The 26,998-nt window shown below is 37.5% G+C and overlaps 3 protein-coding genes and 1 non-coding gene across 10 annotated transcripts; 1 reads left to right on the plus strand and 3 right to left on the minus strand.

Moving 5' to 3' along the window:
- Window positions 1-1,397: 1,397 nt before the first annotated feature.
- Window positions 1,398-5,802, plus strand: LOC104432915 (pre-mRNA-splicing factor SLU7-A). Of its 3 annotated transcripts, none has more exons than XM_039307632.1 (11): window positions 1,398-1,558; window positions 1,796-1,959; window positions 2,060-2,172; window positions 2,647-3,069; window positions 3,269-3,404; window positions 3,499-3,798; window positions 3,992-4,208; window positions 4,458-4,561; window positions 4,930-4,998; window positions 5,098-5,219; window positions 5,575-5,802. In XM_039307632.1, the coding sequence occupies exons 1-10, from the start codon at window positions 1,543-1,545 to the stop codon at window positions 5,173-5,175; spliced, it is 1,620 nt and encodes a 539-aa protein (XP_039163566.1). In that variant the 5' UTR covers window positions 1,398-1,542; the 3' UTR covers window positions 5,176-5,219; window positions 5,575-5,802. The 3 variants fall into 3 exon arrangements, with proteins under 3 accessions (XP_039163566.1, XP_039163567.1, XP_039163565.1); XM_039307633.1 differs by having other exon boundaries at window positions 5,098-5,196; window positions 5,552-5,802; XM_039307631.1 differs by having other exon boundaries at window positions 5,098-5,802.
- A 2,569-nt stretch (window positions 5,803-8,371) lies between these two features.
- LOC104432916 lies at window positions 8,372-11,675 on the minus strand. Of its 2 annotated transcripts, none has more exons than XR_005548766.1 (7): window positions 11,280-11,675; window positions 11,132-11,194; window positions 10,867-10,967; window positions 9,612-9,861; window positions 9,364-9,522; window positions 8,903-9,054; window positions 8,372-8,745 (listed from the first exon to the last, which is right to left on the minus strand). It is a non-coding gene; the product is annotated as a WAT1-related protein At5g40240 (transcript). The 2 variants fall into 2 exon arrangements; XR_001984725.2 differs by having other exon boundaries at window positions 10,867-10,980; window positions 11,280-11,561.
- Window positions 11,676-12,528: 853 nt separating this feature from the next.
- On the minus strand, window positions 12,529-15,776 carry LOC104432917 (WAT1-related protein At4g15540). 4 transcript variants are annotated; one of them, XM_010045508.3, is made up of 8 exons: window positions 15,395-15,768; window positions 15,226-15,291; window positions 14,957-15,070; window positions 14,222-14,468; window positions 13,962-14,120; window positions 13,720-13,871; window positions 13,118-13,328; window positions 12,529-13,043 (listed from the first exon to the last, which is right to left on the minus strand). In XM_010045508.3, exons 1-7 carry the CDS (start codon window positions 15,586-15,588, stop codon window positions 13,166-13,168), a joined length of 1,095 nt encoding a protein of 364 aa, XP_010043810.2. In that variant the 5' UTR covers window positions 15,589-15,768; the 3' UTR covers window positions 12,529-13,043; window positions 13,118-13,165. The 4 variants fall into 4 exon arrangements, 3 of the variants coding, with proteins under 3 accessions (XP_010043810.2, XP_039161829.1, XP_010043811.2); XR_005548024.1 differs by lacking the exon at window positions 13,720-13,871 and having other exon boundaries at window positions 15,395-15,776; XM_039305895.1 differs by having other exon boundaries at window positions 12,529-13,328; window positions 15,395-15,769.
- Window positions 15,777-22,302: 6,526 nt separating this feature from the next.
- LOC104435389 (cytochrome P450 CYP82D47) lies at window positions 22,303-25,334 on the minus strand. The gene is made up of 2 exons (XM_010048147.3): window positions 24,360-25,334; window positions 22,303-23,190 (listed from the first exon to the last, which is right to left on the minus strand). Exons 1-2 carry the CDS (start codon window positions 25,332-25,334, stop codon window positions 22,567-22,569), a joined length of 1,599 nt encoding a protein of 532 aa, XP_010046449.3. The 3' UTR covers window positions 22,303-22,566.
- Window positions 25,335-26,998: the final 1,664 nt, after the last annotated feature.

Raw genomic sequence — 26,998 nt, forward strand, 5'->3', positions numbered from 1 at the left:
TCTACATATACATTTGATTGAAAATAAATATGGATGATGCTCGTCTTTATGAACCACCAATCGGCACTAGACAAAAGTTGTCTATCAACTGCTACTTGAAAAGCTAAAAACTAAAATAAATTAGACTAGCTTATAGAGTTTATATATTGAATGACAAGATGAATGACAAGTGAACATTTAAATCGGTGAATTTTATTGAATACTCGACTATAATAAGCCGCATTGCTTAATATATCAATTTGATTAGATATACAATGCACAGTTCTCAAATTGGGAGCGAAATGCACACTTAACCCCAAAAATGAATAAATCCATCCTTTTCTATGCAACGTTATTCCCATGCACACAACTTTGCCCACTGGCCTCTCTCATATTTCTGTACTAAAATCCCCCTTATCCAGGCTCATCATGAAGTAACTTGCTCAAAAGACAAAAGCAAAAAAAAAAAAAAAAGGAACGAAAGAAGAAGAAGAAGAGAATCAAATTTATATCATTTCATTAATCCCTAAATTAAAGGAATATACTTTACATAGAGCATGAGCAACAATTGGACTGCCAAATCAGTTGACAAAAAGTAAGATGCGGTTTGGTTACATTTATATAGACGTTTATTTTAATTTATTTTTAAAAGTAAAATAATTGTTTTTCAGATGAAAATACTATTTGGATGGGTGCGTATAAAATCGATTTATCCCAAATAAAAATTCTACATAATTTATTTTTGAAAGTAGAAGTTTTTGGTTTTCCATTATTAAATAGTGATTTTGCTTATGTAGAATTTTAGACTAATGGAGAGAATTTCGATGCAATAAGGACAAAAATCTCTTCTATTGATCGAGACTTCTTAAAACTATCTTCAACATCACTTGAAAAAAGTTATCTCAAACTTTTATCTTTTTTAATATAAAGCTCCTCTTGTAAGCGATAAGTTGATCACCCTAAAGAATAAGAATTTAAAGCGGGTGCTAAGATGCTTTGCGAAAAAATTCACATCAATTGTAGTATTTTCTTTGATTTTCCCTCATTACCCTATCCTTTAAATATGAACATGATGAATTACTGTCGCACTTTTTTTCTATATTTAAGAATTAATATAAGAACGTGTTTTCTTTTGTCAATTTAATTAGTTGATTCAAATATACAATTTATGACCGAAAAGTATTATGGAGGAATAAAATAATATAAAAATATAATTAACAGTAAGACATGACAAATATTGTTTAAAAAATTAAATTCATCATGTTCGTGAAAAATATTGTTTAAAAAATTTAAATTAAGCTCAAAGTCTAATATTGATTCTAGATCTTATGGGATAAAATTCATTTCAATTAAAGTTCAGAATTCCTCCCTTTGCTATTTAAATTTCAGCCAATGTATTTGAATAAAAAGAAAGACAGGAGAATAAAAAAGAAAGACGATTTTCTCTGCTCCTCTCTCCCTTTCGCTCGATCGCTCGATTTTCTCTGAATCCCTTCCTACGCAGCTCGACCGATTGCGGCTTTCCTCGGCGGCGTTGCGCTGAGTTCGCACGCCGGATAAATCATGGCGACGGCTTCTGGTACACTACCGAAACCCTAAATTATTGTTTTTCGTTCTTTCCTTCTCTCGATTTTGTTTCATTTCTTCGCTCTTCTTCTGCTTGCCGGTGATTTTGTGCGAATGATGGAGTTATTCCTATCGTCAGGTTTATTCTTTCCTTGTCTCGGGATTTTTGTTGGTGCCGTGATCGAAGACATTAAATTGTATTGTATGTTGCTTTGATTTTTAAAGGCAGCTTATGTTATGGTGTCTGCAGTGGCTTTTAAATCTAGGGAGGACCACAGGAAACAGATTGAATTGGAAGAAGCACGAAAAGCCGGACTCGCTCCAGCTGAGGTTGATGAAGATGGCAAGGAAATTAATCCTCATATTCCGCAGTACATGTCGTCTGCGCCATGGTATCTCAATGCCGAGAGACCTGTAAGTTGAATTTTTGTTTCCTCTTGCTTCCTATATACGTTCTTATGACACTGCGTATGATAGAAAAGGCTGAATCGACTTATGTTTCTTATGTTGTCAGAGCTTGAAACATCAAAGGAAATGGAAATCAGATCCAAATTACACAAAATCTTGGTATGACAGAGGCGCAAAAAATTTTCAGGCTGACAAGTACCGGAAAGGTGCATGCCAGAAGTAAGGAAGACTCTCTCTCTCTCTCTTTGTGGGTGCACACCCCCTAGCCAGTCTAGGGGATTCCTTTTGTTTAAGTCCATATGTCCCAGGAGTCACAAACCATGAACTGTTTCTTCGACTTAATTATAATAATGTTTGAGGAGGTTCATGGGCTGACATTTTCAGTTCTTTATTCGCACTTTGTCTCCTCCTTGGATCTACAAAAAGCAAGCTTGTAGTTTTTTTCCTGTGTTTTTATGGCTTAACAAAGTGCAAATATAGGTTCTTCAGAAACTTATTTTAATGCTCAATTTCCTTCTGTTGTTGGTTTTCAATGGGGAAGAGAATCATGAGGTATTTTGGTCCCTCATGGTGTTTAGTTTAATCTGATCCTGGCCTTTACCTTTTTTATATTGTCAACTGTGATTTGTTTGTCTTGTACCCTTATTAGCTGGAAAACGGTGGCTAAATGCAATTGTTTGTTGACTCCTGCAGCTGTGGTGCCATGACTCATGATTCGAAGGCATGCATGGAAAGACCCCGGAAAGTGGGAGCCAAATATACAAACACACACATTGCACCTGATGAAAAGATAGAGACCTTTGAGCTTGACTATGATGGTAAGAGAGACCGGTGGAATGGCTATGACGCGTCAAGCTATGCTCTTGTGATTGAGAGATATGAAGCTAGGGATAATGCTCGAAGAAAATATCTTAAGGAACAACAGCTGAAGAAATTAGAGGAGAAGAACAATAACCAAAATGGTGAGGATGGTGAGGAAGATGATGATGAGGAAGATGATGATGATGACGACTTAAGAGTGGATGAGGCAAAGGTCGATGAAAGCAAGCAGATGGACTTTGCAAAGGTTGAGAAGCGTGTTCGCACAACAGGTGGTGGAAGTACTGGAACTGTTAGGTAGGTGGATCGGTTTGCTTTGATATTATCAGTCTTTCTTTCTTTCAATGTTTTAGGAACATTAGTAAACAACTAAAACTTCTTAAACTGTTAGTATTTATGTGACTATTTGTAGATTTACGAAGTGTACATGAATGAGTCCCCCCCCCCCACATTCTTCTTCATATTCTGGACAGTACTAAGTTGATTTATTTGTTAGGAACCTTCGTATTCGGGAGGATACGGCAAAGTACCTTCTGAATCTAGATGTCAATTCAGCTCACTATGATCCTAAAACTCGGTCCATGCGTGAGGATCCCCTCCCAGATGCTGATCCAAATGAGAAGTTTTATGGGGTAAGTTCTTTGAAGTTTTTTGCAGTAACTCTAGCTCATTTCCTTATTTTCTGAGGCATAAATATTTTACTAATCAATCAATTCTTACTTTCAGGGTGATAACCAATACAGGAATAGCGGTCAAGCTCTTGAATTTAAGCAGCTTAATATACATGCTTGGGAAGCATTTGAGAAAGGGCAAGACATCCACATGCAATCAGCGCCATCTCAAGCTGAGTTGCTTTACAAGAATTATAAAGTTATTAAGGAAAAATTGAAGTATCAAACAAAGGATACCATCCTGGAGAGGTATGGCAATGCAGCTGCAGAGGAAGAGCTCCCAAGAGAGCTGCTCTTGGGACAGAGTGAGAGAGAAGTGGAATATGATCGTGCTGGTAGGATCATTAAGGGGCAGGTGGGGTTTCTAGTTAAGGTTTTCTTAGTTGTCAAATTCAATCATGAAAGAGGCTAAAACTTTCCACCTGAATTGGCTATGTCATTTTTCTTTCTCCTTGACAATATCGGGGTTGCTTTTCCTGAATCATAAGGATATAACCGATATATGTGACAGTATTGAGGTACTTAATCAGCTTCTTTTGCTATTTCAGGAGTCAGCACTGCCCAGAAGCAAGTATGAGGAAGATATTTTTATTAATAACCACACTTGTGTTTGGGGTTCATGGTGGAAGGATCATCAATGGGGCTACAAGTGCTGCAAACAGACTATCAGAAATAGCTACTGTACGGGCACTGCTGGAATTGAAGCCGCCGAGGCAGTAAATGAACTAATGCAATCAAATATTGCTCGAAAAGGGGCCACAGAAGGTCAGTCCACTTTTTCACCCGAATTTTTCTGCCTTTAGGGGATCATTTGCTGGAAAAAAGTTTTTGTCCTCAGTTTTACAGTTGTCAGTCAGCTTTGTTGATTGTTTTGATCAAAAAATTATCAGATGCTTCTTGGTCGCTTGATTTGTTTTTATCATGGTCATTGTAATATCCTTTTTTAAAGTGGAATTTTGATACTATAACCACTTTGCTGATTTTTGCTCTGGCACCGGTTAAATGTGGAAACAGATGTAGCTGCCCCAGTGGAGGAGAAGAGGCTGGCTACCTGGGGAACTGATGTCCCTGATGATTTGGAGTTGGACCAGAAACTTCTTGCTGAAGCACTTAAGAAGGTAACTGGACCATTTTCAGTTCTCTGTCTGTTCTTTATTTTCTCCTTTCCGACCTATTCCCTCTGATAATTAAAGAAAGAAGTGGGAATTCATATAGATCATCAACAAATACAATGTTGGAGTCTGGCTACCATTGAAAGTCGACAATGAAATTGAGGGTAGCTAGTCATTGTTGCTCAGAATAAATTTAGTTTTTAGTTTAGTAGTGTATAACGTACTGCAGAGGGGAGGCTCAGTATAATAATAGGGGAAAGGTGACAGAACGTATGGTAAACGCATCGAATTTGGGAAGCAGTGGGAAGGCGATGGTTCAGTCGTGGACAGTCCTTGTTTAATTCTGCTAATTCTTGTTTGATTCACTTTTACAGGAGGATATAAGAAAGCGAGAAGAGAAAGATGAAAGGAAGCGCAAGTACAATGTCAGATGGGAGGATGAGGTATTCCTTTCTCTCTATTTTGGAGTACCACTGAAGAACTGGAATTCCACTCTAATTTTTTGTGGTTTATGTGTTGATACAATTACTTATTACCTGCAGGTTACTGCTGAGGAGATGGAGGCGTATCGGATGAAGAAGATACACCATGATGATCCAATGAAAGCCTTTCTCAGCTAGGTAGATAGATAGCATGTAATGGTCAGCTGGTCTACTCGGAACACATACGCTATCGATGTTATGTGATCATTTGTAGTGCCTCAAAATAACCATATGCTTAGTCCCAAGCAGGACTTTAAAAGGCTCCGTCTTACTGGGTCTCCCTAGACGTTAAAACAGGGTAAGATCCCGCAGGGCTCTCCCGCCACAACCCCCTCAAAAATGGGGGGTAAGGGACCCCCCTCTGACCCTCGTGATGCCGGGCCCCAGACCTCCGGGGGAGGTAAAAGGGAATGAAGAGGCCAGGCCGAAAGGCCTGGTGTATCGGATGAAGAAGATACACCATGATGATCCAATGAAAGCCTTTCTCAGCTAGGTAGATAGATAGCATGTAATGGTCAGCTGGTCTACTCGGAACACATACACTATCGATGTTATGTGATCATTTGTGGTGCCTCAAAATAACCATATGCTAGTGTGTTCCCCTAGTATTCTGTATTGAATCTAGCCTTGTGGCATCTGTTGGGAGTTCTGTTTGGCAATTGTTTCTGCTGCAGGATGAATACAAAGCTGAATATTGGGGAATTCTTATGCTTTTTGGTTGTTTAGTTTATTTATTGATATAATGAAGGTGATGTATTCAATAAAGTCTTGTTTAGTTGCACTTTCTTTGTTTTCCTGTGTTTGGATGGTGCCTCATTTCACCTCCTTTGAGTTGTCTGCGACGTGTGGTGGTATTTTGCCGAACCTGATGAGGGATATGTCCAGTTCATAGCGTTAAGGGAGACCCATTTTTCCTGAACACTTACTACTCTCTCCGCCTCTAGATCGACTAACGTACATTCATTCCTTCATTGGTTGCATATCCTGTTATTCAGGAGTCCCTCGTGACTCTGAACAGAATAGTGGTTGTGTTTGGAGTAAAAGGAAAAAGGCAATGCCTTTCTAAGTCTGTGCCCCGATTCATTTGGATGTTGTCTCCCATTATTGAGCCTGATGGATATGGCGCGGGCTAGGGATGTCTAACAGTCCGGTTCAAGTTGAGTTTTCATGCGACCCGAGCCAAACTGAAAGGGCTCTGTGTGCTTATTTTGACCCAAACGTAATAAGGGAGAGACTAGACAGGTCTGTAGTCTCCTCAATTATATGAAAAAGAAAAATCAATTATATACGAGAATCTCCTATAAGATGGGCATCATAGGTAACCAGATTCTACTTTTTGGCCGATTCTAAAGTCGACCCTTTGAAAACACTTGAGTGCCTGTTTGATTTGGCCAAGAAGCAGACGTGCAATTTTTGCAGCAAAAGCAAAGTCACCCTCTCATGCGGCCGAGTGGGGCAAAGAGGCTAAATGCAGCTAAAAGGCCACACCGTATGCAGCCAGTCTCTTCATTTTCAGGAACAAGAGAAAAAATGCAAAGCAATCGACCCCTCAAAGGCATTAAGAGCCAGTTCGAACTTCGTTCAACATATGTCTGGGACTCAACAGGAATAGTGGGTATGATAGGAATAGAAGCCACACTTGTAGGAATACTAATAAGACTGCAGAAGACTCAGCATAATCGTGCCTCCCATGTTTTGGGGACAGCTGCACGCAATTTATATTTAGCATGACTCTCTGTAAGGCAGTCCATGGACATCATTCATTTAGAGGGAAAAAACGTATCCCATAATGTGACGAAACTATAGCTTCTTACCTAAATGGTCAGTAAATGCAATAACATTCAGGATAAATTGTCACCAAAAGATAAGCTTTCGACACAAAGATACATTTCATTCCATAGGACAAAATTCTTTTAAACGTCAACAGATCCAATTTTTTTTTTTTTTTTTTTGTCACAGGAAATGGGAAGCAGGGAATGGGCATGCATCATCATAGATATACGTATGATCACACAAGCATGCACGATTACACAAAGCCTAACCGATTGGCATGTTAAAAGAAGACAACTTAAAAGTCAATATTGACCACCGGTGCATTGATCTTGTTCTTTGAATGAGCGTTTGGATAGAAATCTCTTGCTTAAAAAATCCCGCTAAAACTCAAACAATGTTGAGCGTACAATAAAATTAGCTAAGATTATATATACATGCCTAATACCGACTCTTTTGAATCAAGGACAGAAGAGATGCCAAAATTGTCTCCTCTGGCTCAGAAGCGGCAGAATCAGTATCACTATACTGAAAATAAAAGGGCAAAAGAAAAGGCCAGATGTTATATTGATATAGGGGGTAACACCCCTAACACCTTAACTTTAAACAATAATTATCAATTGCTAAAGCTACTTCTTTCTCAATAAGAAATGTCAGCTGGGACAAAAATTCTGCAAAGCATTCGACTCAAACAGAAATAATCAGATTCAGAAGTACATCTCTCTTCCTTTGTTGCCAATATCCACCAATTGCAAGGTGAACCTAGGGGAAAATGGTCCAAGTCACACTTTTCCCCAGCGATACAATCTACTTGAGACTTCTACACTGACCGAACCAACATTAGCCTATGATCCCAGCCTAATGAATTTCCGCTATTTGCCTAACACATACACTGACCATGACAAGAATTGTGAGCCACGAAGATCAACCATGATGCTATCTTTTCATATTGCAGCAAGGGTTTACGATGATTTTGAACACAACCATTTCAGTTTATAACCACAATATGCATTCCAGCAAAAGTGGTGGTAATCAAGCATGAAGTACATAGATCATCTTAGACACCATATCTTACCACAGCAGGCAATAGTGTGATCTAGATTGCGGATAATTGAAAAAGAAAAAGGAAAGCTTTGACTTGAGAAGAGCCTCCTTTTTGTCATGTCATCAATGCAGCTGTCTCCATTCTATTAAAACAAACACTAGTCAAGCACATTAAACAAACTTGACTTGCTGAAGATGTTCAGTATCCTTGCTCTGTGGCATGTACAATTTGCTTTCTTTTTTCACTCTTAGGACAAGGAAGTCTATCTCAGGTAGCTAAATTGGGAGAAGTATCCTCACTAACCTTGCAGGCTTAGTAAAACACATGCTAACGCCCATATTACTAGCTCAAACACAAGACCATTGGTATAAAAAATTGAACATGTACGGGATGCCTTATCCACACACATATCCATTACTCAACCACTAAACCAATTGCATGCTGTTTGAGTGAAAGCAAATTGAAATAGAGGAATGATTAATTGTAGGATAAAGACTGAATTGCTCTCCACCAACAACCGACTATTGTATAGGGCTCAACATTTTTTTATTACTTTTTTCAGTTTCTGTGTTTCACATAAATGTCCTTGAAACCCAGTACAGGATAGAGAAGCTGCCAATACCTTTCTGATGTAGACAACCCACATCTTTATGTATGGATAAAGTATCATTTTCTGTCCAAAGGAATTTCTTCTTTCATCACAATTTACATGGCCAGAAACAAAAGTTTTGCTAAATATTTACATCTCTTCAACAATAGTTTGCAAAAGAGGGACCTTTTTCTTGTTTGGTTCCACATTACCCACTGAGATAGCAAGATCCTTTTTCTGTTCTTTGGCTTTACCCCACATCACAGAATAAAATCCAACAACAATAGCCACCGATCCTACCAAACTGCAAAGATGAAACATGTAACTAATGAAGCTGTCACAGTTACTAACACAAAAGTAAATTATAGAAGAAAGGGAAAGCTATCAGTTGCAAGAACAGCAGCATTGAACACATGGGCATCACAAAGTTGGATTAAAGCAAGTACATAGATTAGAAATACCTTCCAAGATAAAAGTTATCTCCCAAAAATAGAACACCCGCAACAGCTGCAATGACAATCCCCAGGGGCTTGAACATCGATACAAAGACAGGTCCTGTTCTGTGCAGGCACCATGTACTTACACCAACTTGGAAAGCAGAGCCAAAAACGGCCTACATCATAAACCTAAAGTTACCAACTAATTTTGCAAAAGAAAACATAGGTAGAAAGTGACGACATGGCAATAAACAACTGCAAATCCACTACAAATGGAACCACGGCACCAATATCCTTGCAAAATCGCTACACTACATGAAATGAAAACAAAAAAAGGTTACCTGGAGCAAAATTGCTCCAGTACATGAAACAAAGACAGAATAAGTTAAAAATAAACATTTAATACGATAGGGATAAGCTTCTATAGTATAAGTCAATCAAGCTCCAAATTTAGCATAGAAAAATATTTTGGCAGAAGACCCTACTGAGTAAAGAACTGCCATCAACCGCATGTTGTCCTTTAAGCTCCAAGCACTTGACTTTCGTTCCACAAAGAAAGATATCGCGGCAGACTGGATGGCCACAAAGAAGCAGTAGAAGAATACTATAATCAACTCTGCTGGATATTTTTTCAGCACTGATGCCTGGAAGCATTAAAAGCAGAAGGCTAACTATTTAGAATTAATATGGTTTGACTAAGTGAGACTTCAATTGAGTTTCCTCTAGACCTTACCTGTACAATGAGCCATGATGAAGCCATCACACAATCAGCTACAAGAAGCAAACCTCCTAGAACCCAGTTTGACTCTGGTGTCAGAAGTTTATGATGCAAATTGAAAACTTCATTATGCAAGTTTGAAAGAGAGGATGTCACAATAGCTGGCCCCTTGTACAAAGTGACAACAAATGCACCGGCAACACATACTATGGTTCCAGCACACTTGGCCAAGCTACTTGAACTGCTCCAGTTTAATCTCTCCAATCTGAAGCACCAACCACGTAATTATTAATCAGCAGGTGAGACAACATGAAATTACCAGAATCCTCAAGTGTACCAATCCTTCATGTACAACTAACGGAAGTGTGCACCAATGGTTATTCCAAGAAATTCAGTCCACCATTTTTGTATTCTAGCATTCTAGCATACAAAAATTTCAATGTTACTTGTTACCAGTCTGAATACCTAGCAAGGACCGTTTATTTTTTCAAGCCAAGACAGGTGGAAGGATCCTCATCCGGATATCAAGCATGGAAGCTATATAGTACAAAAAAAAAAAAAAAAAAAAACCAAGGGCAACAAGCCAAACAACTTCACAGAATGGTCGACCCCTCAGTTCGTGATTTGATGTTTTCAGTGCAAGCTATCTAGACAAGAGATTACCTATGGAACTGGAAAAGGAGACATACTTCGGAACTACATATTTAAGATAAGTTTCCCAGCGTAATTCCCAGCGTAATTTTCATCAATTTACCTATTAAGGGGCACCCCTAAATTCAGGAGCACATTACTGAAAAGTATCTGGATAAACTGATCTTTTGTATTACAGGCATGTTATACTCTCTAACATAACTTAGGCTTTAGGAATCCAGGATATAAGCTGGAAGTGTAATTGTATTACGAACTTTATTTAGTTAGTCAGTAGCCAATTCTGCACTTCGTTGGCAATTTCCAAACATAACTACCAAAGAGAACATTTTACAATCATAAAATAGAGAAAGAACAAGGCAAGGGAATGCTTCAAACGATATCCGGCTCCACGGTTAACAGCCTCACAATGCGCTCCTAGCAGTCGGCACGCCTCTTTCAAGACAAGCGGTACTCCCCACTCCTTTTCCCGTCCCTCAGTTACAACCAAGAGCATACAATGATCAAGGTACATGTGGTATAGGCCAAAGTTCTACTTGAAAAACCACTAGCTCGCTGCATCTGACGGGCGAAGAACCGAGCGATAAAGAAGCACTGAGCCAATCAAAACTACTATAGTGACCTGAAAATGATGGCAAGTAGGAAGGTGAAAGCCGGGATGAGGTTGAGCAAGGCCGAGCCGAGCGTGGGCGAGCTGTAATTGATCCCGGCGTACCCAAGTATCTGTGCCAAGCAACTGTATATAAGAAAAAAGAGAGAACACCGAAGGCAAAACCCAGCATCAAGAAAAATCCATCTAAACAGTAGGAATCGACCGAAAGAACAAACGAAGGCACGTAAAGATTTCCCCATTCGAAGCCAATCGAAGCAGTTCACTCCGAACTCACCCAAGGAGGCCGAGCACGAAGAACTGAAGAACCAGTGACGGAGTCAATGGAGGACGTCCCGACCTGCAAACGGTGGGGGAAAAGCCTCGTGACAATCAACCAATAGAAACGCCGGTAACCTCACGATTACCAGATGGAGAGGCATGACCTGTGGAAGATGAGGGAGGCAGGAAGCAAGATGAGAGAAGCGAAGGCGTTGGAGTAGAAGACGAAGACGAGGTTGCTCATGCCGTTGGACATGACGGCTTTGCTCACGATCATGAGGCCGACCTGCGCGCACTCGGCCATCACCATGCCGGCGACCGGCGCGGCGAGCCTCGTCCCCATCGGTCGTCGCTCCGCCGCCGACCTCAACGGAGGAGGAGATGGAGATGGAGATGGAGCTGGAAGAAGCGCCGCGCCGGGCAGAGCAAGAAGCGTGCTCGCTTTTGCGTTTGACGAGCTGTTCTTGGAGCTGTTTGGTTTTTGTCTTCTTCTGCGCAAAGCGGAAGATGCAGATCACAGCTGATTGGTTGGGGGATTCCAGCATCGTTTGGTACGGGCCGACACCTCAGCATGTACGAGGAGCACTTGTCGATGGATCACAGCCGTTGAATCTCACGCGATTCAACGGCTGAGATTCATGGAGCTCGTATGAACTAATGAATCTGGACCATATGATGAATTTTCTACATTAAGCATGACCAAGACCGAAATCTGAATGCATGAAAATTTGGTAGGTTGACTAAAAATTGACCGAACATGTATGCTACTCTCATCTTCACCTATTCCCACTTTCTTTTTCGAAATTATTCATTTTCTTGAACTTTTTTATGTATCTTTTTCCTCATCTTATGCATTTACTTAACATTCATAAAGTCAAAAAAACATGATTGCGAGATTTTATATAAAAATATAACTTCACCTTCACGTAAAATTGGTATATTTGAATTTGCGTTAATCTTACTTTTGGGATAAGAGCTCGTGGCTTGAACTCTACGGGACAAAGCTTTATCCCATGAGCTTTGTTCATAGTTCACCTTGACCGCGGGCACAAGCCTTCTGTAGAGGATGTACAAATATTAATGTATATACTTGCTTTTAAAAATCTACATTTAACAAAAATAGAATATGGATAGTGAGAAGAATATACAAGTTGAAATCTCATAATGAAACTCTAATTGCAAAATATAGATTTTTAAAAGCAGCATATACATTAATGTCTGTACATCCATTTGCCAAAACGAGAATGCACCCAAATAGTGAAAAAATCTTTCACCAAAAAGTTCATTCTTGATTTTTAATGGAAATGCATTCTATGGTGATTGTAGGCAAAAAATAAAAGAAAGCTTCTAAAATGAAGATGTAAAACGTAAATTCTAAATATATAGTACTGGAGATGATAAAACAAGTGTTGATGATAAAAAAGACACACTAATACATTGATTAAATGACATTAGGAATCTGCTTGCGTTTAGAAGACCATCCTCTTTACAACGAATGCTATCGGTATTTATGCTTTGCTAATCACTATTACAACAAGTACTTATCACCCTATGTGGTAAAACAAGTGCACGTTTTTTTTTTCCTCAGATTTCCGGTGTGCCCGTTATGCATTGACAATTGTTATCCACAAGAAGTTACAAATCCGGAGGTCACTAGGACACTCGACCGTCACTCTGCATTGGTGCTTCCATTTGACATCCTTGATCAATGTGCTCTCCTTTTTGTGTCCAACGCTAGGCCAAATTTCAAGATTAGCTGGTTACCGGTAGGCTCTGTCGATGAATCATGATATTTGCTGAACATCCCTTCGCTTCTCGTCAGCATCAAATATTACGTAGCTATAGACGAGCATATCATACTGTTGTCGATGTCCACACACAATCGAAACTCCTATCAAATCTGTCATTTTATTGGTGCTGCCACTATTCTGGAAGGAAAAATCAATTCGAATCCATTTCAAAAGGACAAAAAAAGGGAACATCTCTGTAGATGTGTACACACCTTTGTCTCTTTCCTTTTGATTCTTTCTCTTCTTTTGGCCAAGAGTATCTACGCACTCAACGATTTGCTTTGGAGCAAAGGAATCTTTTGGCTGGAGGATGCCAGGCTCCCATCAGCCCCACCGCTGTCCTCGATTATCTTCTCTTCCTCTCTGGACTTTCCCCACATGACCGCGTAGAATCCCATCGCAATCACTGCTGCTCCAATCAAGCTGCCAAAAACCAGAAGGCAAGTAAAGGACCAAATCAGATACTTTTTTAACAATTAGAAAGTAGTCCTCGTGCGGCTCATCTTCCGACCCTGTTTTGCTCCTTCGCGTATGCATGTAATGACAGAGACTCTGGTTTTTCACATAGTCTCTGGCAAATCGCCAGAGTTGAGCAATAACCGTTTGGTTTTAGAAAGTTAATCTGAAGAGCAAGGCAATCTATGTTTTATATCTTAAGAATATCTGTTGCTATGTTTGAGATGAGCTCGTGAATGAGCTTTTTTCTCTTATGAACACATCTTTTTCTTAATCTCTTTTAATGAACTAGATTATTGATTGTAGAAAAAGATGAGGTATAGGCATTTCAATGGAAAGGAGGAGAGAGCCTTTGTACCTTCCAAGGTGTAACTTTTCCCCTAGAAATATGAACCCCAATCCCACGGCAAATACAATTCCCAAGGGCTTGAACATGGAAACAAAGACAGGTCCAGTTTTCTTCAGGCACCATGTGCACAATGTGACTCTAAAGACACCCGCAACCAGAGACTGCATTTACAATATTAATCCGACTTTTATCTTCAAACTCGAAGTCGACCAAAAGTTTAAACTTTAAGAGAAGCAAAATCACACGCTTACCGAGTATAAAATAGCGATCAAACCCACATCGAGTTTCAGAGTCCAAGACTGCGGCTCTCTCACCATAATGAAGGATAATAGCCCGGAAAAAATTGTTGCGAAGAACATTAGATAGAACATTATGTTCAACACCACGGGGTAATCTTTGAGGATAAATGCCTGCAAGATTACAGATTTTTTGTACTTGTCAAGTCTTTTTTTAAATTCGTTCTATTGTCATTCATATTCTTAGGGAAAAAATAGGGATTGTTGGTACTGACCTGCATAATGAACCACAATGATAAAAAGAAAGCTTCGGCCGCGAGGAGAAACCCACCCAGAACCCAATTCAATTGTCGTGAGAGAAGAGAGACAAGGTGACGGGAATGAACAAAAGAAGGCAGCGAAGGCAAGCGGAGAATCGTCGGACCCTTGTACAGAGTGATTACCAATGCACCAAGAATTGATGCAACGGTTCCCACAAGCTTAGCTTGGCTGCTCGAGCCTTTCCAATTCAGTTTCTCCATCCTAGTTTTTCAATTCATGAACAAATTCAAGAGTAAGATAAGTTTATCTTGTTTCATTGTCCGACAGACATATTGTGCAGTGCTGTGTTTTGCAGTTTCGTTTGAATGCGCAGCCTCCACTTGCTGAAGCACTGGACTTTCTTGATTTTTGTCCCATTTCAGGGATTTATTCATTTGCAGAGCAACACCTATCTCAGAAATTTTAGGGATCCAGCATCATCAGAAATAAAAGTTATAGAACTGTTCATAATCTCTGAGATTAGAAATTTAGAAGGACGGACACACAGAAAATGAGAAGTGAATTAAGTCGTAACGAAGTGAATCTCTCCGGGCCTGGTTGAAACAGGAACTATGGATTTTGCTTTGGTTAGACTCGATTAAAAGCATTCCCAACTTTAAGCAGAACCTATGCATCTGCTTCTCTCATTTTTCTTAAAATGGAGGTTCTTTAAGTGCACTGCAGATAACGAGAAGAAAGAAAGAACGAACCTTGAAATGACGGCGAGAATGAAAGTGAAAGCTGGGATGAGGTTCATCATGGCCGTGCCCAGCACAGGGGAGCTGTAATCGATCCCGGCATACCCGCATATCTGCCCGACGGATCTGCATCGACCAAATCACTAAAAAAATTCACCTTGTTTTCCCGTATCAAACTCTCAGCAGTAGATCAAGACGTTTCGCTTCGAAAGAATTCCAAGAAAAGCAAAATCCACTAAGTCCACAAATTAATGCGAAACGAGGACACTTCACTCACTCACCCGACCAGAGAGAGCAAGAAGATCTTGCGAAGCACGGAGAAAGTGAGAGGAGGGCACGACCCTGACCTGCCAAACAGAGCAAACAAACAAGTCAGGAACTTAAAACCCTTCTCCCCTTCGCCTGCCATCAATGGAGCTAGCGAGTGACAGGCATGAGCAGAGCACGAACCTGCGAGAGATGATGAAGGGGCAAGGAAGGAGGACGAGTGAGGAGAGGGCATTACAGTAGAAGGCCAAGGTGTACTTGTTGAGCCCGTCGGACATGGCCATTTTCGCCACCACCATGCTGCTCGCTTGAACCAGAACCACCATTATCATCCCCACGAACGGCAGCGAACCCCCGGCCCTCCCCTCCATCTCCATCTCTCTCTCTAGCTCTCTAGCTCTCTTCTCAGTTCGTGGGTGAAATAATTGGAGGACCCCGAGAAGCTTTCCTCCGTTTTACGGACCGCCATCGATTGGATGCTTTTGTTTGACTTTAAAACTGACGGAAGACAAAGATCTCTCCCTCCAACTTTTGATGCGCTGTGATATTTTAATAGCTTGCGAACCAGAGGACGATTTCAACAACCGCGAAAAGAACGCGGGCGAGCTTTATTGACGCGGCTTTTTTATAGTTCATAATAAATTAAACACGCGTGATTGCTTCCTTTTGCACGATACGATTCGTAGTGTAACAAGTTCGGATTCGGGATGGACGGGGGACCGTGCAGAAGTATAAATTCTAGGAGAAATACTGAACGTTGTGAGCAAATTTAACCGTGCGCATAGTTACTGTTGTAAGAAAAGGGGCGGGGCGTTTTAGGTGTGAGAGCGAGAGAAGTCAAAGTCTCTTGGGATTTGTACGAGTTTGTGATGGACATCATGTCGCAATGGTTAAAAGAGAGAAGTTTCTAAGGCTCTTGCCTAGACGTGTACGTGTTCGCAAAGTGATTGCTTTACATTAATTGGTTACCTTTAGCAAAACGTTCATTGAACAGTTGTTGCAATGGGAGTTTGGGGTGTGCCCCGGTCTCCGATTGATCGTGAACCTAGACCAAACTAGTCATACTCGATCAGCTTTGATCCGTTTTCAGTTACAATATACTAAACCGAACTGAATCCAATTTCAGGGTTCTAATTCGGTACCTTTGTAGTTACATATCTTTAGCGTGATCTTGTTGAGACAATAGAAGTTGGAAACCCCCAAAAGTAAGAAGGATTCGAAGGATTTTAGTGTTAACACAAGCTTATGTCATAATTTTTAAATTATTTTTGCATTTAACGAAATCCGAATGCTCATCAGAATTTCAAATTTCCATGCATAATCAATCAAATTAATTTCCCTCATTTTTTTTTCATTTTTTCCAATATAATTTTTATTTTCTTTATTTTCCTAGATTTGCTAAAAATAGGTGTCAACAGGCACCATCAAAATTTTATCTGGTATTAGAGTAAGAGAAACGTTAAAATATACAAATATTTAATCACGTTTTTATTTAACGACTTAAAGTTTTAAAACAATTTATTATGGTCTCAACAAATTTCTTAACAAATTCCCAAGTTTTCTACAATGCACACACCACTTTTTGGGCTTTCTCATTCTTTAACCTATTGACCTTGGGGTTTCTTAAACCTGTTATACAACAGTCAATTTAATTTTAAATTTTCGAATTGTGTCAATTTAATCATTGCAATTAATTCTAACAAAAAATCGCCGACATGACAATCCAGTCAATATCAGCTATCTTATTTAGGAGTGATTGATTCCTAGTCCAATGCAATGGAGCCAATCACTTTCTTTTCTCCCACTGCTTATATGCCTTCTATTATGAAGAAATGGATTTAAAAAAAAAAAAATTTGCTTTTATTTTTATTTTAAGAAAATTAAATTAGTTCTCCCTTAGAATCAAGAATTAAATTGTCCTAATACTGGTTCTATTTTTAAAAACTACAACGAGCGATCCGTTTTGCACACCCACAATCTTATATAACATGGTCGGGTTGATGTGGATAATTTTTTAAATTTTTTCTAGAATTTTTATTTTTATTTTTTCTTTTCCCTTTTCGCTAATTAGCAACAAACCACGAACAATAGCCTACAAGGGTTAGCCTTGCTTGGGAAAGGGCAACCGTTGCCTGCGACTAATGAGGCCCACAACCATAGCCAGTGGCAAGCCCTCGCCCCTCGCTGGCCTAAAAAAAAAAAAAGTGAAAAAAGTGAAAAAATTATAAATTATAAAAAATTTCCAAAATATTGTCTACTTTAGTACCAATAATGTCACATAGGAAAGTTGGAATCCATATAAGTAATTCTAGGCCAAAATTGACTGGAATGGCTATATTGACAAATTATCAAATTATTTAGGACTAAATTAATACAATTGAAAAATTTATAGTTGGAATTTACATTCATAAAATAGATTTAGGATTTTTTTTTTTTTTTTTGGATAATTTTTCCACTTTAAATGTTATCCCAATTGATCGACTTTGTTTTCGGTGTTTCTTTTTTCATTCCTCCGAGCAGTCCGATCATCCCTGCATTTTCTCTGGTTTTTCGTTTAAAAAAACCTTATTCTATTCTCGACCTCTTATAACTTTCCGCCATCACTTCGTTTCGGACGGAACCACAGCGATTTGCATCAGATAGATAGTGCGCTCTCTTTTTCTCAATCTGCTCAAGTGTCTATAAGGTCGTCATTATCACTCAAGTTTCGATTTTGTCTGTAATGAGCTCGACCGATTGTGGCTTTCCTCAATGGCGTTGTGCTGAGTTCGCACTGGATAAATCATGGCGACGGCTTCTGGTGCCAATCGATTTCGGAAAACCCCTTTACTTCAAAGGTATTTCCATTCTCCCAAGGGCATCCCCAAAGCTGAACCAAACGGACCCTAAATTATTCCTATCGTCATGGCTGATTTCGTTCTTTCCTTCTCAAACAGTTTTGAAGCTTGCCCCATTTCGTTGTTTCGATTTCACTTCGCTCTGCAATCAAAGGAAAGTGATCATCGTCTTGTTTTGGAGCTTTTTCGGTGTTATTTTGTGCGGCGTTGGGAAATGCAAGACTGTTTGAGGTAAAGGGATTTTCCGAAATACTAGACTGTTTGATAAACTATAACTAAAAAGTGCTTTTGGGAAATGCAAGACTGTTTGGTAAATATATATTTGAAAAGCCCTTTAGTATGACCAAATTAAATCTTTTAGTTTTAGTATTTTTAAAATTGCAAAAAAGAAATAATGACTATATAACATTTTATATTTTCATATTGAGAGTAGTGTAAAAGATATATATTAGTAAATTTATTTAAAAATTATATTAAAATAATTTGATTATAGATTAGATGCAAAGCTCAAAAAATTAAGTTTTTTTTTTTTTTTAGTATCTTTAAAATTGCAAAAAAAAACAATGACTATATAACATTTTACATTTTCATGTTGAGAGTAATGTAAAAGATATATATATATATATATTAGTAAAATTATTTAAAAATTATATTAAAATAATTTGATTATAGATTAGATGCAAAGCTAAAAAATTAAGTTATTTTAGTATTTTTAAAATTGCAAAAAGAAACAATGACTATATAACCTTTTATATTTTCATGTTGAGAGTAATGTAAAAGATATATATTAGTAAATTTATTTAAAAATTATATTAAAATAATTTGATTATAGATTAGATGCAAAGCTAAAAAATTAAGGTTTTTTTAGTATTTTTAAAATTGCAAAAAGAAATAATGACTATATAACATTTTACATTTTCATGTTGAGAGTAATGTAATAGATATATATATTAGTAAATTTATTTAAAAATTATATTAAAATAATTTGATTATAGATTAGATGCAAAGCTCAAAAAATTAAGTTTTTTTAGTATCTTTAAAATTGCAAAAAAGAAATAATGACTATATAACATTTTACATTTTCATGTTGAGAGTAATGTAAAAGATATATATTAGTAAATTTATTTAAAAATTATATTAAAATAATTTGATTATGGATTAGATGCAAAGCTCAAAAAATTACGTTATTTTAGTATTTTTAAAATTGCAAAAAAGAAACAATGACTATATAACCTTTTACATTTTCATGTTAAGAGTAATGTAACAGATATATATTAGTAAATTTATTTAAAAATTATATTAAAATAATTTGATTATAGATTAGATGCAAAGCTCAAAAAATTAAGTGTTTTTTAGTATTTTTAAAATTGCAAAAAAGAAATAATGACTATATAACATTTTACATTTTCATGTTGAGAGTAATGTAATAGATATATATTAGTAAATTTATTTAAAAATTATATTAAAATAATTTGATTATAGATTAGATGCAAAGCTCAAAAAATTAAGTTATTTTAGTATTTTTAAAATTGCAAAAAAGAAACAATGACTATATAACATTTTACATTTTCATGTTGAGAGTAATGTAAAAGATATATATTAGTAAATTTATTTAAAAATTATATTAAAATAATTTGATTATAGATTAGATGCAAAGCTCAAAAAATTAAGTTATTTTAGTATTTTTAAAATTGCAAAAAAGAAACAATGACTATATAAACTTTTACATGTTCATGTTGAGAGTAATGTAAAAAATATATATTAGTAAATTTATTTAAAAATTATATTAAAATAATTTGATTATAGATTAGATGCAAAGCTAAAAAAATTAAGTTTTTTTAGTTTTAGTATTTTTAAAATTGTAAAAAGAAACAATGACTATATAACATTTTACATTTTCATGTTTAGAGTAATATAAAAGATATATATTAGTAAATTTATCTAAAAATTATATGAAAAGAATTTGATTATAGATTAGATGCAAAGCTCAACTTTTGGCTTAGGGTTCTTTTAGGTTTGTTTTCAACTTTGAATAATCTTTTTTTAATTATTGTAGTATTAATCATCTTCGTTAAGTAATGATCATTCTAGTGTATTGATAAAAGTTGGGCTATTGATTGTCAAAAGATAAAAATGACAAAAAAAAAAAAAGAAGAAGAAAGGTGAACCCAACATTTGCAAAGGGTTTTTATTATTTTTTTAAAAAAATAAAAATAAAATCCGATGAAATTCCGTCGCCGATCAACGGCGGTTGGGATGTGGGTAAGATGATTGGTTTAAAAAAAATAAATAAGTCAACGGATGAACAGTAGATGTTGACTTGCATTTCCGAAATCTTTGGCAGCCCAAAGTCCCCACTGCTTTGGGCTTTCAACATTTGGCCAAATACACCTCCAAATGCTGAACCAAACACCTAAATTTTTCCCAATGGGCTTTCGGTAGCCAGAAAGCCCCTTGGGAATGCTAAACCAAACGGTCGGTAGGCACCAGAAGCCATCGCCATGATTTATCCGGTACGAACTCAGCACAACACCATCGAGGAAAGCTACAATCGGTCGAGCTCTTAGCTGCATAGGGATTCAGAGAAAATCGAAGTTCGGAGATCGAGCGATCGAGAGAAAGAGAGAGAGGAGCAGATCGTCTCTCTCTTTTGTTTTTTCTTTTTGATTGATGATGAGCTACACGTCCGAGGTGGTTAAATACCATTCGCTCCTCAAGTATCCGAATTGGCCAAAGAGGCGGTTTTATCTCATGTCATGGAAAAGGGATCGTAACATTTTTATTTTCCAGTTAGATTTTTGTGTTATATATCTTTTACATTACTCTCAACATGAAAATGTAAAAGGTTATATAGTCATTGTTTCTGTTTTGCAATTTTAAAAATACTAAAAAAAAACTTAATTTTTTTAGCTTTGCATCTAATCTATAATCAAATTATTTTAATATAATTTTTAAATAAATTTACTAATATATATCTTTTACATTACTCTCAACATGAAAATGTAAAAGCTTATATAGTCATTGTTTCTTTTTGCAATTTTAAAAATACTAAAAAAAAAAACTTAATTTTTTGAGCTTTTTATCTAATCTATAATCAAATTATTTTAATATAATTTTTAAATAAATTTACTAATATATATCTTTTACATTACTTTCAACATGAAAATGTAAAATGTTATATAGTCATTGTTTCTTTTTTGCAATTTTAAAGATACTAAAAAAACTTAATTTTTTTGAGCTTTGCATCTAATCTATAATCAAATTCTTTTAATATAATTTTTAAATAAATTTACTAATACATATCTTTTACATTACTCTAAACATGAAAATATAAAAGGTTATATAGTCATTGTTTCTTTTTTGCAATTTTAAAAATACTAAAACTAAAATATTTAATTTGGTTACACTAAAAGACTTTTCAAATATAGTTTACCAAACAAAAGGTGCTTGCATTTCCTAAAACACTTTTCAATTATAATTTATCAAACAGTCTAGTATTTCGGAAAACCCATTTACCTCAAAGGTATTTGCATTCTCCCTTGCAAGGCATTTCCCAAAGCTCCCAACGCAAACTTAGTCATTGTTTCTTTTGCAATTTAAAAATACTAACCAAACGGGCCCAAAGCTTTTTAGTTATAATTTACCAAACAGCTTTGTCTCTAGGAGCTTAGTCTAGATAACTCAATTAAGTTCAAAACCTTTAAGTAAGTGCATCCATCGCCGGTCAAATTAAATGCAATTTTATGAGTTTATCTATATGCAATTTGATTATTTTTTGTTTAGGGGATGGGGTCAATCCCTAATTTTCATGCAATAAATGACTAAATGGGATGTTGAAATTTAGGGTTCAATACTCAGACACTTCAATTCTTTACCTATTTATTTTCACACATTTCCTTCAATCTGGACACAAACTCAAGATGTACTTTTAGCAAATGATGGTTACCTTTTCATATGATCTAAAAACTTAAATGGACAAAGGGGAAGATAGATTTAAAGGCCACAATCAAAGCATCGTATAAGTCCTCGATAACCTACCCAAGTAATACCCTCCATATCCAATTTATATTTTTCAATCCGCTACTACAATGAACTAATATTGTTTTCGAAGCATACTTTGCACAGGCAAGGAGTCAAGCATAGTTCGCAGCACACCGTGAGGTTTAACATAACTGCAGACTTTATCGTGTTACCATATATATATAGCTCTTTTGTCACGGAAAAAAAAAAATTAACTGTGTAATTCCCTTCCCAATAATAGTCCATATTTCAAACTGCACTGTTACACAAACTAACACATCAGCATCCTTAATGATTACCATATAACACAAAAAGTAAATCATGAAAGTTAGACATGATCAAGCATGCCCCATAGTGAAACTGTCGACTAATAAATTATCCATATATCAGTATTCTCTTCAACTTATTTGTAGAAACGTACTTCACCACCTGAGTGGGACATGGTAGAGAGACGCTACAGATGTAGAGCTTGAGCATTTCACCATTTATAGAGGAGAGTCACCGGTATGCGTGCTCAGGAAGTCGTGGAGTCACAAGGACTTCAAGTGGGGTGGCTTTGAGATTTGTCATTCCGATTGCCTCGGTCATGTCAACCGGTTCATCTGCCAATGTTGTAATGTCGAACCCGTGCAGAAGAGCAGCAAGTGCAAGCGAAATTAGTTGCATGGCTAAATTGATTCCGGGGCACATTCTCCGACCACTCCCGAATGGTATCAGCTCGAAATTCTGACCTCGAACATCGAAATTCCTGTGGGTGGTCAAGAATCTCTCCGGCCGGAATTCTAGAGGGTCTGGCCATATGTGCTGGTCACGATGGATCTTCCAAAAGTTGAAGAGGAGACGAGTGCCCTTCGGGATGTGGTAGCCATCCACGGTGCAGTCTTCCATGGACTCATGCGGGACACCGAGTGGGGCCGCCGGGTATAAACGCATGGTTTCCTTGATGATGGCTTGGATGTAGACCAAATTCATGAGGTCCGATTCATTTACTAGCCTTTCTCTACCGATTTGAGTGTCCAGTTCGTGTTGGGCCTTCTTTAGAACTTCACGATGGTTGAGCAACAAAGACAAGGCCCACGTCAGAGTGACTGAGGTAGTGTCTGAGCCAGCTAAGATAAGTGCCTACAAAGTAACAGATGGTCGACAACTCGAACACGAATCTTGATGCCTTGCTTACCAAAAACTCAAATAAATAGGTGAAGGGAGATTGTACGTATATAAACTATGTATAAATTCCATTGTTAAGTAATGTGGGATATTTCAACACATTTTCTTATGTGCAAGTCAAATTATGAGTGACACGTGAAATTTGATTAGTATAGGTGGATACACACACAAAAGGGGTAGAACCTTTTTTCGGTACATGTTAAAAAGTCGAATCCAAAAGCCTAAACTAATAGGAGGGGGGAGGTCACATGTCTATAAAGAGTATATACACCAACATGAACAATGGATTGGTACTTGTGGACAATCTTTTGTCAAAATATGCTGGTGGCCTTCACCAATCATAGAGAATAAAATTATACCACCTTTATAGGGTAATGACATTATTTCTTTAGTATTTAATTTTAAAAGGCCAGTGATACATTATACTATCATTCAAAATACGTAGGAGACACCAACTGATTAGACACACTAGGCAATACTTCTTGGTTCATAGTATACCTTAATTCTGAAGAACTTTTTTCTCCTTTTCATGCAACTGCAAATTTTATTAAAGAAAAATGTTTAGACCCCATAGTGTTTGCTATATGCCGCCCTTAAATAGTCGAATCACATGATATGATTTGTTCCAAGTGCAAGGAAAGAACCTAGCTGTTCTATTAACATTGGCATTATTGTCCTGTTTTTCTGTCTTACCTGACCTTAAGGGATTGTCACATTGGAGTTGAATTTGTTCTTTTCTCCTTTGTTGTGGGTTAAATAAAAGTCTCTTCTTTTCTTGAATCCAGTGCCGTTATTGCATGATCTGAATTTGACGCATGTTATGCCTGATCCTATTCAGGCAGGCGAGGAAAAGAACAAGCGTGCTCCCACGGCAATTTTTATTCTTATGCGTGTCATGTGATCATTTAAAGGGGAGCAAATTGGTTCTTCCAAACTAGGAAAAAGCTTTAGAGGACACATGGCATGTCATACTCCGGGACTATCTATACAAAACAAATCGTAGATAGATGTATATACAAGTTATGTACACAAAAATCTATATTGTGAATGTCGGAAATCAAATCTACCACATCAAATGCTTTTTTTAATGAAACTGCGGTAATGATTATGCTAAATAAACTTACCATGCATGTTGCTTTAATGAAAGTATCGGCATCGTAACCTGGAATTTCTTCGGCAGCATCTACGATGGAGAGCATCACATCCATGAAATCCCGGTCACTGTCCTTGTTGTCACCACGTCTCTTGTTAGCGCTTCTTCTGCTTTTGTGCTCATTCAGCCATCCTTGAACCACACGGTCTAGCTCTTGGGCTGTCTTCTTCATCATCCTCTCGTACCCATCCAAATCCAACCGCCTTAAAATCGGGAATGCGTCGGACACTATGAACCTCCCTGCCAAATCAAAGTAGCTCCTCAAAGCCTCTCGACCCTTCTCGTCTTGTTCATCCTCATATCGTTTCCCAACTATAATCCTAAACACCACATTTAGAGTAATGTCACCAAACCATCGCTTCATGTCCACCAACACCTTCTTTGGTGCACCAGTATAGCTTTCCATACATCGCTTATATAAGTGGGTCACCGATGCTTGTACCTCCGAGTGTCGGACGTGCTTGAGCAATTCCAGCCGGTGATTAGAGAGGAGCTCAAGCATGGTGACCTTGCGCACTTGGCGCCAATAAGGGCCATAGGGAGCGAGGCCAAACATGGCATAGTTGTAGGCCATGACTTCGGAGCTGACCGACTTTGGTCGACTCGCAAAGGCTCTATCATTCACTGTAAGGCACTGCTTGGCTATTTGCCAATTGCTAACTATCAATGCTCGATGAACGCCGGTCTTGATGGTGAAGATCGGCCCGTACTTGTCAGCCATGCTTGCTAGGATTATATGGGGTGGCACTGGGCCTCCCAAGAGATGGAGATGGCCGATCAAAGGCCATGCGCCGCCAGCTTCTGGCAAGGAGGCTTTTTTGTGGCCGTCGACACCTCTTCTGTCGTTTTTTGTTCTAACTAATAGCGAGCGGAAAAAGTAGAGAACGGTTGCGAAGGCAAAGATGCAAAGAAGGGCTGTGGTTGGAAACGAGAAAGAGGACTCCATGTTTGTGAATGAAGGAAAGGGTTTTGGAGATACATGTAGGATCGAAGCTTGGGAATTTGAGCCTTTCATTAATAGACGCGAGCTACTCTGTTGACCTGTACTGAACAAGGCTCCACCAGTATATTAGCAAGCAGGCAAGGCCCAAAAGATAAATATTGGTGTGACTGCAGATTCGTCGTTACCCAGTGCTGCAGTAATACATCTGGACTTGGTAAATTATAGACGTAAGCACATAGGTAATATTGAAGAAAATTGAGTTATCTGGACGTTTCCATGAGCCTCTGAAATTCCAAGTCCCCACTAATTGTTTCGAGATATTCGTATTATACGGCGCATCTTGCTTTTCTAGATTTTACTAGGCAATATCATCTAGTGCTCCACATAGTGACAAGGACGGTCGAATGTGCCGAAGATTTAGGTTTTATCATTTTTTTTTACTTGTTCCACGTGCATACATACATTCTGTGTATCTGATCCACATTTTTCTTACCAATAACTGTACTACTTATTGAGAAAAGATCCAAGAATCTGTTGATTGAATACTGGATAACCATTTTTTAGGCCCCGCCTAATATATCGTGTTGCTTCTTGAAGCAAGCAAGTCGAGAAAATAGGGGTTTCTATAGAGAAAGTTTTTTTATATGATGTGGTATAACAAGTCAATCGAAAATGAAAGAATAACACAAATTGAGCCGATTATGAGAGTGCTATAGAGTCCATTTATGTACTGCTTGCTTATCCACAGAGTTAGCAAACGTGTCAAACCCATTTTTAAGCACACGAGAAAGGCATTATGGTTAAAGTAAAGGCTTTTGTCTAGGTGATAAACAAAGTGTGTGAAGGACTCTTTATTTTATTGAAAATATGTCTCGAGTTCAAGCTCTTGAAGGAAACATGATCCTTGTAAGATTTCTAATTTGAATAGGTTCCCTAGTTGGAGTTGAATTCTTAGTTTGAGTAAGTTTTCTAGAAGTAGAAGGAGGTGAATAGGTTTTTTTAAAAATTATGACAATCTTTTGTGGAAATCAACAATCAATACTGAAAATCAGCTCAAGCAGTTGATATTAAAATCATGTGAAGCTATTAGTGAGATATAGATGGATTCAACAAGTTGGGAGTTTTTCTGTTTGATCTAATTATAGATTTTGAAGTTTTAATGAATAAATAATCCGCCTCCAATTTCAATGATGTTCACAACAGCTTCAGTGTCAAATCTATGCTCATTCAACATGTTTTCATTCAAAGCTTTGGCACTTTGCAGGCCATAGAGCTCGCTTCCACCGGTGTGAGATTTGAGTTTATTCAACAATTTTATGGTGATGGTGTCGGAACATCAAACCTAGCTACACACTGTTGAAAGACAAAACCGTAACTATAAATGGAGATCCCGACGTGTACTTATCACCGATGCTGCCGTGTGATTCGGTGATTGGTTGCCGATCATTTCACTTATATGTAGCCCTAGATCTAGTCTTGAAGGACAAGCATGTGATTATCTCTATCAATCATGCTCCAATGAAACACCTTGATTTTTATTTTTTGTTTATTTTGAAGTTATATGGGCTTGCTTAGTTACTTGACTTTTAATATTCTCTTTCATGTATAATTTTGATAATCAATGGAAAATCTTTTTCGTAAAAAAAGAAGCTGGCAATTGAAATTTG

Source organism: Eucalyptus grandis, chromosome 2 (assembly GCF_016545825.1).
Source record: "Eucalyptus grandis isolate ANBG69807.140 chromosome 2, ASM1654582v1, whole genome shotgun sequence".
NCBI classification, from domain to species: domain Eukaryota; kingdom Viridiplantae; phylum Streptophyta; class Magnoliopsida; order Myrtales; family Myrtaceae; genus Eucalyptus; species Eucalyptus grandis.

Bases quoted from the DNA above. Each gene is read 5' to 3' on its own strand.
- LOC104432915 (XM_039307631.1), top strand. The intron at 2,173-2,646 runs GTAAGGAAGACT...TGACTCCTGCAG, and splicing joins CGGAAAGGTGCATGCCAGAA to CTGTGGTGCCATGACTCATG. The intron at 3,405-3,498 runs GTAAGTTCTTTG...TCTTACTTTCAG, and splicing joins CAAATGAGAAGTTTTATGGG to GGTGATAACCAATACAGGAA.
- LOC104432917 (XM_039305895.1), bottom strand. From the start codon at position 15,588: ATGGAGATGGAGGGGAGGGCCGGGGGTTCGCTGCCGTTCGTGGGGATG. The intron at 15,071-15,225 runs GTGAGTGAGTGA...TGGTCGATGCAG, and splicing joins TTCTTGCTCTCTCTGGTCGG to ATCCGTCGGGCAGATATGCG. The intron at 13,329-13,719 runs GTACAAAGGCTC...GGTTTTTGGCAG, and splicing joins GAAAAGTTACACCTTGGAAG to CTTGATTGGAGCAGCAGTGA.
- LOC104435389 (XM_010048147.3), bottom strand. From the start codon at position 25,334: ATGGAGTCCTCTTTCTCGTTTCCAACCACAGCCCTTCTTTGCATCTTT. The intron at 23,191-24,359 runs GTAAGTTTATTT...GTTACTTTGTAG, and splicing joins TCATTAAAGCAACATGCATG to GCACTTATCTTAGCTGGCTC.